This window comes from Loxodonta africana, chromosome 25 (assembly GCF_030014295.1).
Source record: "Loxodonta africana isolate mLoxAfr1 chromosome 25, mLoxAfr1.hap2, whole genome shotgun sequence".
In the NCBI taxonomy this organism is placed as follows: Eukaryota; Metazoa; Chordata; class Mammalia; order Proboscidea; family Elephantidae; genus Loxodonta; species Loxodonta africana.
In genome coordinates this window covers 3,102,966-3,115,028 of record NC_087366.1, presented here as the reverse complement: position 1 = coordinate 3,115,028, position 12,063 = coordinate 3,102,966, and the positions used below count along the sequence as shown (strand labels likewise).

Sequence of the window (12,063 nt, the reverse complement as noted above, 5' to 3'; positions counted from 1 at the left end):
CTTTTTTTTTAATTAAAATCAGAAAGGATACTGACCTCAGTGAAATTACAACCCAATGATTTTTGAAAAAAAGAGTTTAGTTATTCAATATAAAAACAAAAAAAATTACTGAGGCAGTTGCTTTAATTATAAAAATAAAAAATTTTTTTTTTTTTTTATAATTTAGCACTTTTAAATTCATGATTATCCAGTAATTTTTAAATAAAAAATAACAAAATTTTACATACGTATATATTTATTTTTATGAAATATTGTCTGTTCTATAGAAGAATCATTTGGAAAAAAAGAATACCTATTAATTTTTCATTTTGATATTATTCAGACCTCCTCCCCTACCAACAATGAGAAAAATGTACACAGACTAACTCTAGGGTTTACAATGTTCTGCCTGATTAAAAACTGTTGCTATTAAAAGAACAAAAGAACTTATTCATTTAATGTTGTAGACTCAGCAATAATAACTGAATACGTATCTTTCAGAAATAGTGTGCAATCAACATTTTTCAAAAGTTGTACCATGTCTCATGAAATAATTTTCATAATATAGCAGATGATTTAGTACCACACTTAGGAAAATTTATTTTAAATTATGCCTAGTATCAAAAATTTGCTATACAGAGTTACAAAATGCACTTCTGTGTACAATAGATAATCATGGATCCATTATGCATAGGTGCAGGAGAAAGACATTACAAGAAAAATCTTATCTATTAAAAAATAATGCTTGGAATGTTCATTCTAGGAACAAATATTTAAAATATACTCTAAATTAATGTAGTAAAACCTTTGAAAGGTGGGACCTGTGTAAGATGGAAACCTGTGAAGGAAAACTCAAATATTTTCCACTAAAATGAGAGATAAAGAAGTTGTAAGACTGCACCCTGTCAAAGGTGGAAAACTTGTGAGACCCGGAAAAACAGAGCAGTTCCACTGAGTTCTGGCTCTCACAGGTTTCACTGTATAACTTTGTGAAATCATAAAAATGTTATTAATTAATTACAAATATTTAACCTTGGAATGAAAGCTAAGGGAGGAAATCGTTGTTTTCGCCCAATTCTTATTTATTTAACAACTACTTCCCCAAGGTCCATGAAATTGACCTTATATTTTTGGTCATTTTAAAAAACAAGGTAAAAACTCTTTATGACTCTTTCCCCAAGGTCCATGAAATTGACCTTATATTTTTGATCATTTTAAAAAAACAAGGTAAAAACTCTTTATGAATCTACACGGTTAATTTTAAGAAGCTAATATCAGTTTTAATACTATTTTTCAGGCCACTAAGGAGTACCATTCATTAAAGGATAGAGAACGTCCCCAGTTAATCGCCTATAATTTTCCTACATGACTCAATTGTTTAATGTCAGTGAACTTGATTAAAATTAGAAAGACCTGACAGTTCTCGGCCAAGGACAGTGTATCTTGTCAGGTAAGACCTGATTCCAGACCTCCTGACTCTCCCAAGACTCTCGGCTCACTAGAAGCACATGAAAATAACAGCAACACTGAGTTAATCATACTAAGCGTAAAAGTCTGAAGAGTTCACTTTACTCTAACTGAAGTAGTGCACGGTAAATGATTAAATTGTAGCCATGTTGGGTAATTATAAAGGAGGAAACCAAAAAAACCAAACCCATTGCTTTCCTGTCGATTCCAACTCACAGCGATGCTATAGGGCTGAGTAGAACTGCCCCATAGGGTTTCCCAGGAGTGGCTGGCGAATCTGAACTGCTGATCTTCTTGGTCAGCAGCCGAGCTCTTAATCACTGCACCACCAGGGTTTGAGTTAGTTATTGTCTTCCTCCACCTACCTCCCAAAGGGAACAAAACTGGGGAGAGGCAATTAAAATGGTTTGGCTGAGAAGGATTATTATTGTCTGGGTCAAGCCAGGTAGTCACAATATAGTCTATACAAAAAGATATAAATCAAACAAGATAACCTAGATACTTTGCAAAATGGAGAAAAGACGTATTTATTATCCTCTGAGAGATAAAAGTGCAGAGATTTCAACTCTCCTGATAGAGTTTAAACCAAACAGTGGGGCAGATTGTGGGAATTACTGAACCAACCTCTCTGAAGGAAATCGTACAGTATTGTACTCAGAAGAAACTATGCCAGGTCCTTCCTAAGACATCACACCTAACATGGAAGATTGTTCACTACCAACAGTATGATGTCCTTTATAATAACACTGTTAAGTAATTAAAATAGTCCATAATTTTTCCAGGTTTTTATATTTTTCTAAATAAATCTTTTTTGCATCATTGTGCCCTCATATACGTAAAGATGATTTTAAAAACAGGTGAATGGTCGCCTACTGCTTTGTCCAGATACGAGCACAGAAGGAATAGTTCTCTATTCAAGTTCCTAAGTCTTTTTGTTTTTCCAAGGACTGTAGACACTGCTATGAATTCCTGTGAATGCACCCATACATAAAACAGTTCACAGACTCTCCAGTCTTTGCCAAAGGAACAGAAATATTGAACACTTAGGGCTACTTATGGGCATTTGTTTTTCTCCCTTACCCTTTCTGTCTGTCAAGACCTGGAACTTCCTTCAATTACCAGAACCCAGTGATACTCTTCTTGTCCCTATGTTCAAGGCACAATAAACTCTGACACTGACTTCCCTGCTGAGTTTTCATACGATTTACTTGCTCTCCCTATACCTACCGACCCTTTCCTACTCTGATAAACTTTTCACAACTACAATGGTACTTTATCATTAAACTGACTTTCTGTAGTACAACAGCTGTTGAGTGCTTCACCTGGCATGCTTTATATTTTCTTCTCTTGATCCACAGGTATGAATAAAATAGAATAGTTTGTCCCAGTTCTTTAACAAATGTTGAATTAAAAAATACTATAGTATATGAAAGTTTATTTAGTTCAATTTCAAATTTACCCATTCTTTCGTGGTATCTCAAGAGTTAAATGAAGCTGGTATGAAGAGAAGCCTGTTTATCTCCATAAACCAAGGCTCATTTCATACTAATGACCTTTTTCCTAGGCAAAGACGCTTTTCTAGAATCCACTTCACTAAAAAAAAAATATATATATCAAAGATATAAACTTACTTGGAAACCCTGACGGCAGAGTAGTTAAGAGCTATGGCTGTTAACCAAGAGGTCGGCAGTTCAAATACACCAGACACTCCTTGGGAACTCTATGGGGAAGTTCTACTCTTTCCTGTAGGGTTGCTATGAGTGAGAATCGACTTAACGGCAATGGGCTTATACACTTAAGTCAAAAAAAATAATAATTCCATAAGTTCATAACAAAGAACAGGAGCTTCCTCTCCCACCTACTCGCATGCCATACTTCCACTTCACAGAAGCAACCATTTTAAATCCCTAAAGCTGATTATTCCATTATTTGCCCCTATATTTCCAAATATGATTTTATTACTATTTCTTCATTTTTCTATTTTAATATTAGCTACTGATTTTCTACTATGGAATAAAGGATATTCCTTGTCCCATACCACCCTTCTGCCCATTTCCCTTTCACCCATTCTTTGGATAGAGTTCAATAATTATGTTTGCTAACATCATTATTCAGTGTTCACCTTGTTATGATATTATTATCACTATCATTCACGGTAAAGTATGGTGAATGCTACAGTTGTGTTTCCAACCTTGAATAATCTGTTTCCTCTGGAGTTAAAAAATTATTTCTTTTTGCATTTATTTAGTTTTTTAACCACTTATTAAAGTTCAGAGTCTATCCCAAAGTGTAAATGTCCTCTCAATATATTCAACCACTCAGGTAGGATCCATTTCACCTCTTTTTTTCTCAAAGGCAGCTCTCCCAAAGCTCTCCATTCTCTACTATGGTCAGAGTGTTTGCATTCTGAGTCTGCTACACATCTGTTGCCCTAGGACTCCCTTTTACCACAACTCTGGGAATTCCCATTCTCTCCTCTATGTTGGATAAGTTTTCTTCATTCATTCCTTTGTTTTGGTAAAATACATCTTCCAGCATCATCCTGAGATCTGTGCATTTTTTTAAATCTTTAATGTCTTTTAATATCTTTTATCCTTTGTCATAGTTACCTACTGCTGCTGTAACAGAAATACCACAAGTGAATGGCTTTAACAAAGAGAAATTTATTTCTTCATGATAAAGTAGGCTAAATGTCCAAATTCAGGGCATCAGCTCCAAGGGAAGGCTTTCTTTCTCTGTTGGCCTTCTCATTAACCTTCCCCCAGACTCAGAGCTTCTCCACGCAGGGACCCCAGGTCCAAAGGATGCACTCTGCTCCCAGCACTGCTTTCTTGGTGGTATGAGGTCCCGCCTCCCTCTGCTTGCTGCTTTCTTTTATATCTCAAGAGATTGCCTCAAAACACAATCTAATCTTATAGATTGTGTCCCACCTCACTAACACAACTGCTGCTCCTCCTCTATCATTAACATCATAGAGGCAGGATTTACAACATATAGGAAAATCACATGATACCAGGAATCACGGCCCAGCCAAATTGATACACACATTTTTGGAGGGACATAATCCAATTCATGACACCCTTCTATCCTGAAGTACAATACTGCCAGTGATAAGATAATGTCCATGTGCCTACAAGGAAAACCAGTTAATACACAATTACTATTCAAATTTACACACCAACGATGGAGACCAAAGATGCAGACATTGAAGATTTTTACCAACTTCTGCAATCTGAAATTGATCAAACATGCAATCAAGATGCATTGATAATTACTAGTGATCGGAATGAGAAAGTTGGAAACAAAGAAGAAGGATTGATAGTTAGAAAATATGGCTTTGGTGATAAAAATGAAGCCAGAGAGCACATGACAGAATTTTGCAAGACCAACAACTTCTTCATTAAAAATATCTTTTTTCCACAAAGTAAACGGTGACTATACATGTGGATCTCACCAGACGGAATGAATACACAGGAATCAAATTGACTACATTTGTGGAAAGAGACAATGATGGAAAGATGGAAAAACTCAATATCATCAGTCAGAATAAGGTAAGGGGACAAATGTGGAACAGACCATTAACTGTTCATATACAAATTCAAGTTGAAGCTGAAGATAATTAGGACAAGTCCATGAGAGCCAAAATACAACCTTGAGTATATCCCACCTGAATTTAAGAGATCATGTCAAGAATAGATTTGACATATTGAACGCTAATGACCAAAGACCAGATGAGTTGTGGAATGACATCAAGGACATCATACATGAAGAAAGCAAGAGGTCATTAAAGAAAGAGGAAAGAAAGAAAAGACCAAAATGGATGTCAGAAAAGACTCTGAAACTTACTCTTAAACACAAAGTTGCTAAAGCAAATGGAAGAAATGATTAAGTAAAAGAGCTGAACAGAAGATTTCAAAGGGCAGCATGAGAAGACAAAGTGAAGCATTATATTGAAATGTGCAAAGGTCTAGAGTTAGAAAACCAAAAGAGAAGAACACACTTGGTATATATCAAGCTGAAAGAACTGAAGAAAAAATTCAAGCCTCTGGTTGCAATTCTGAAAGATTCTATGGACAAATGATGTGTTAGGGTTATATCCTTTCACTGTACTTATTCAATCTGTATGCTGAACAAATAATCTGAAAAGCTGGAGTATATGAAGAAGAACACAGCATCAGGATTGGAGGAAGACTCATTAACAACCTGTATTATGCAGATGACACAATCTTGCTTGCTGGAAGTGAAGAGGACTTGAAGCACTTACTGATGAAGACAAAGACCACAGCCTTCCGTGTGGATTATACCTCAACATAAAGAAAACAAAAATCCTCACAACTTGACCAATAAGCAACATCATGATAATCGTAGAAAAAATTGAAGTTGTCGAGGATTTCATTTTACTTGGATCCACAATCAACACCCATGGAAGCAGCAGTCAAGAAGTAAACAATGTATTGCATTGGACAAATCTGCCAAAAAAGATCTCTTTAAAGTGTCAAAAAGCAAAAAGTGAGCCTGACCCAAGTCACGATGTTTTCCATTGCCTCACGTCTGTGAAAGCTGGATAATGAATAGGGGAGACCAAAGGAGAATGGATGCCTTCGAATTACGATGCTGGCAAAGATTATTGAATATCTTATGGACTGCTAGAAGAATGAAAAATCTGTCTTGGAAGAAGTACAGTCAGAACGTTCCTAAGTAAGTATGGTAAGACTTTGTCTCACATACTTTGGACACATTATCAGGAGGGACAAGTCCCTGAAGAAGGACATCATGCTTGGTAGAGGGTCAGCGAAAAAGAGAAGACCCTCAACAAGATGGACTCATACAGTGGCTGCAACAATGGACTCCAGCATAACAACTATTGTGAGGATGGTGCAAGACCAGCCAGTGTTTTACTTTGTTGTACATAGGGTCACACTGAGTCAGAACCAACTGGATGGCACCTAAGAACAATAACACCTTCTCACCTGATTGAAATTTTGCCAGGGTATGAAATTCTAATGGAAAAATCTTTTCTTCAGAATCTTGAAAGCATTGCTCCATTGTCTTCTGGCTTGTGATATTATTGTTGAGAAATTTGAAGATATTTTGTGAACTTTATCCTTTCTTTATCTTTGTGAACTTTATCTTCTCTTCTGTCTCCTCCTAATTTTCATTCTCCAACTTCTCTTTTGCTTCTCATTTCTTTCTCCATCTCTCTGACTAGTTTATGTCATTTGTTGTTGTTTTTCTATTATTCTTTATTGAGTGGCCCTCTTACGTTGAGAACTGTCTAAGAAATTTAATTGTATTATATCTTTGATAATATTCTCTTCTCAGTTTTCTTGACTCTTTCCTAAACTCCCATTATATGAATATTGTTTCTCCATTTCTAGTCTTTTAATTGCCTGTTTTTTACTTCTCTTTTCCATTGTTTACTTTTATTATTCATTTTATTATTCTGCATTCTTCAAATATACTTAGGTTTATCTTCTAAGCCTATTATTGTGTTTTTAACTTGGTAAGCTACTTTTAATTTCTAGTTCTTTTTGGTTCACTGGAAGTTTCTTGCTTTGTTTTGATTTTTTTTTTAATACTGTACTATTCTTGCTTTACATATGTGGCATCTTCTCATATTACTCTGAGAATATTTATTAAATACATATTTTAAAATTTTTCTTTTTCCTGAATTGTATGGCCTCTTTTGTGTTTCCTCTAAGCTTCTCTTTTCTGTATAGTTTAGGCTTCTTTCTTTATCTTCTCTTTCTTCTTCTTGCTAGGAATTTTCTCCAATGTCTAGTCATCCCTGTTGGAGGAGTCAAATACTTAGGAGCTGTTGAGACCTATGTGAGCGAGGGGAGTTTATATTCAGATGGACTTTATTGTAGGGTAATCAATCTAGAATACTGCACTGGGGAACCTCAAATTATATATATGCATATATATATATATATATATATATACACACACACACACAGGAAGTACCTGACTTATGATGGGGAAGTGAGTCAAATACTTTTTTTTTTTTTTAGTTTTCATAGGCTGTTCTACAGCATTGTTTTAAACAGTTAAATTGTAACACTGAACATCTGTGAGTGAACATCTGAGAATGATAACATCAGAAAATTACATGCTGAAACATTGTATGTAGTATATATTACTAATGATAAGACGTACACAAAAAAGACAAAAAAAAACCCAAAAACCAAATGGTTCTAAGTGCAGTTTGTCATAACTCGAATACCTTGTAACTCAGGGACTACCTGTGTATGAATACATGTGTGCGTGTGTGTGTTTGTGTCTGTGTATACATATATATGCATACATACACACACACATATACTTTAAATATATATTTTCTCTTCTGATGGATCACTTTCCCCGGAGAAAATTCCCCCAAATTTGACTCAATGAAGATATGGATCTTGTTGTTAAGATCATGCAGCCATTCAGGACGAGTCTCACATCAGTGAGACAACTTGCTTTTAATCCCCCTGATATTAGCATGGTACCCAGACCCTCAGCTGTGCCTAGTGTTTCTAAATAGAGACTCTCTCTGTATCAAATTCTGCAAGTAGTAATCCTCTTCTCCCTGGGTGAGGAGAGTAACCAGCCACGGCTACATAGAGGGGATCAGGGAACCTAATTGCTCTTCTTACAGACTTTTAACCACTATTCTCATGTTTAGTCCTACATGCAGCCCTACTTTCAGAGGCATCTGGTGCCCCTAATTCCTGAGATGTTTCAGGTTCCATTGCACACAGCAGACTCCTTCGGAGTTTTTTTCCTCTCTCAGCTTAAATCTGGATTCCTTCTGTCTGTTAAGTCAGTTACCACTCATCCATCTGTTTTCTTGCTTCCAAAACTGTATAAGTGTTATTTCATCTGCCATTCCCTTTGTCTTTGTGGCTATAGGCCTTCTTCTTCATTTCCTGTCAATTTAGTAGAGTATCAGGAGAAAATGGAATGCATTTGTTTAATGGAAAACTCCCAGATTCACATTGTAAAGGGTACTCTAGAAGACTTTATGTATTTATTTCCTAATGCACATTCCTTCCTTGTTACACAAATGTATTGCAGGTACCAAAAGACTGCAACTATTTTAAAACCAATTTACCCCAGGAAGAGCACAAGACTTGCAATTATAGAACTCAAATAATTATAGAAACAAAAGGCAGATTTTGTTCAACTAAAATTCATGTATTCAGTAAATACGTTTGGAGTACCTACTATGTGGAACCTAGAAAGCAACTATTGAGGGTAGTGTTTAAGTAGGCTCAGGAGGGTCTGTTCTGAATTAAGGTAGTGATAAAACAAAAATCATATTAAGCAAATAATAGAAATTGATATGATTTGCAAAACAGGGTAACACATCGACTAAGGAGTCAAAAGTGTTCCAAAGGTTAAAGCACCTACAAAGATTCTTATACTCCATTTTCTCCTCACTGCCATGGAACCAGGTCCACAACAGTGTGCTTATATTGTAACAGCTTACCCTTAAACACAGCTTCTAGTCTGACCTTGGAGTTTCTAGAAATTGACTGCACATAGGTAATTCTTCAATGCTTAAGGAAACATAGTCTTATTAAGCTACTTACTACCCTATTGCATAACTTAGAGGTGACTTTAGAAAACCAGTCTTCTCAAGGCTGAAGCTTCAAAAAAGATCTCAGAACAATGGCCTGGGTAGGTCACCCCAACTCTATGGAATCCAAAATATGGATTCCAGGAGAATTAAACCTACTCTCAGTAGTAACTGTAGAGAATATGGAGGCAGGTAGATTTAAACTGGTGGAGTCAAATTGCCAACATTTTGGTTAGCAGCCATAGCTCTTAACCACTATGCCACCAGGGTTTACATTTTGTTTTACATAATATATATGTGTATATAAAAAAAAAATATATATATATGTATTTTAAAGGAAATATTTCACAAACTTTATAATTAATTGTTTGGTCTAGTCCTTCTTCAAATGAAGGAGGAGAAAGTCAATTTAAAATGAGTAAAAAGTTTAGGTAGATAGAGGGAGGACAACACAGAGCCAGCCACAGTCAAGATTTACAGTCCTAAACCAGTACAACTGAGAACATGCCTAATAGGTGCCCCCAAAAGAGGCAAAACAGGTACCTAAAAGAACTATGCATATTTTTTCTTTCTTCCCAGAAGTGTTCTCATTTGTCTGTGTTCTGGATGTGACCTGAGATGGACTCACTGGCTAAGAAACACAGGAGGTAGCAGGAACTACTCTATATACATTTAAAAAATCCTTTTTTTTAAATAATAAAATTAAAACACACCTAAAAAAATAGAAGTTATGATTTGGTAACTTATACAATTTAATTTAGTTATGAGCCTATAGACGTAAAAAATAAAGAGATCATATAGGCCAAGGTTCCCAAACTGGGCTGTGCTTCGGAATCCCTAGAGAATGTTTTTAAAAATGTACAGATTCCCAATTACCACCTCAGACACTGTGCACAGAATTTTCACAAATGCATTTTTTTTTAATCTCTCCAATTAATTCTGATGTGGTGTGCCTGATCCATCTGCCTTGTTTTTAGGTGATATCTGATAAAAACAAGGTCTAGTTCTGTTTATATATAACTCATTTCATTATGATCAGCAGAAAAATGAAGCAATAGTACAAAATGACTTCAAGGACACTGTACAACGCAACTACTCTTATTATGTGGCAAAGGTAGTTTAGATATATCTGGTCTTATTGAATAAAATTGTTTAAATCACTAATCATTAGTGTCGGCAAAAAAAAATCAATTTAAAAAAATATTCTCAAGTGGAAAGCATAACTTACAAAAGGAGATTTTAGAAACTTACAGATGATGTCCTATCTACTTCACAACGGCTGCTCAGAATAAAACAGGCCTCAGCATCATCCATCCTGAATGCAGACAGAAAAACGAAACGATCACACACTGGAACATCCACTGCCTGAAAACTAGAATCTTAACGCTTAGTCTATGTGTCCCACGCAAACTACATATAACTATGTGTGCCCTCAAGCTTCAATGAAAGTTGAAGATCATGACTATATTTGACAATGAACTTGCCCTGAAAAAAAACATGTGGGATTTATTATGTAGCTGAATATTTTATGACAGGGAAAAAAAAAAAAAGATGCCAAATTTTATTCTCTTTTTTATGATTAGTTGTATTTTCATAGACATGATCTGATTAAAGTAAAGGGGGGTAATATTGGCCTTCATTTTATAATTATATTTTAACTACAATGTCTCAATCAAAGAGAGAGAAAGCAGAAGTGCTCAGAGTTCAGAAGTCAAAATCTCCTGTATATTTAAATTTCCTGGAGAGGATTCATTATCCTATCCCCAAGCCCCTCCTACATACATAGGCTTTATATTTCTTAAATTTCATGATAAAGAGTTAGTGATTACCTTTCCCGGCATGACAGATAATGTTCCAAAAACATAAGCATGTTTTATTTTTAAAATGAGTAATGATTTATCTTACTAGTTAACAGTGATAAAATAAACCTTTAAAAATGTATATTTTTTTCTACTGAGAGGAAAAATAAAAGTCCATGGAATTTGACCAAACCAAACAGTTGAGGAGCAATGGTTATAAAGATCAATTGTGTATTAAATAACATTTTCTAAACATAATTTTTTACAAAGCAATTCAAAACTCATGCAACTGACCTTTAAAACTTGTTTGGAGAATCCTACTCCTTGTTCCTTGCATGGGGAATTGTTTTGAAGAATGTATTAGTTAACATTAAATCCCAGATCTTTTATATGAAATTCGGGTTATAAATGAACATAAAAATAGATGCTCTGTCACTGTAACTTCTCTCTCACCCCATCTTTTTGGGAATTACCAGCCTGCAACCTCTCTCTTTTCCTCATTCCCTATTTTAATTATTACTATGTAGGAATGCTTCTTGTAAATATGATGAATTTTGTTAAGTAATCATTTAATACTATTAATAATAAATTAGGTGTATTGATACAAAATTGTATGTAGTTTAGATTCTAATAGCTTAGGTTGACCTGTTAGGTAGAAACAAAGCTTCTGTATTTCACACAAGCTCATACTGAAAACGATATGGCTATTATTTTTTATGTGAAGGACTTCACTCTGATACAACAAATTAAGCATATTAATGATCAGCGCAGATGAATATGGTGAGTCATATTAATGTCTAAGGAACTATTTCTTTAGCGCTCCCACATGATGAAAATAGATAGCAAAGGAGCCCAACATAAAACCAAAATTTATTTGAAGTACTGAAGAATCTTACTTATTGCAGAACTGATATGTACAGTGACAACAAACGTCGAGCATTTAATTTGCCAAAAAGACTAATATAGTCTCAAAGAAGCTTAATTTTCTAATTAGGTGTCATTATATTCACTCTCTCCTGACAATTTATAGTTATGTTTAGTTTAAGTTACTAAGGCGGTGAAAGAATCACTGTTTTATTAACCCCTTATATATAAATCTAAAGTAATGTCAGAGCTTCTGTTATTAGGTATCTAGTCATTACTTGAAGGACGAGACAAAAAGGAGGTTGGAAATCTGTTCCATGGAGCCGTTTATTTTTCTTCCTTTCTTTTTCCATGGCTCCTTTCCCACACGACACAAACAGAATATAC

General features: G+C 35.0%; 1 protein-coding gene across 2 annotated transcripts in view; it reads right to left on the bottom strand.

The window, feature by feature from the left end:
- KCNT2 (potassium sodium-activated channel subfamily T member 2) overlaps positions 1–12,063 on the bottom strand; it is a 562,388-nt gene that overhangs the window by 286,583 nt on the left and 263,742 nt on the right. For both annotated transcript variants that reach the window (XM_023549164.2, XM_064276485.1), the window contains exon 12: positions 10,265–10,328. In XM_023549164.2, coding sequence (XP_023404932.1) covers positions 10,265–10,328 — 64 coding nt within the window. The remainder of the gene's footprint in view (positions 1–10,264; positions 10,329–12,063) is intronic.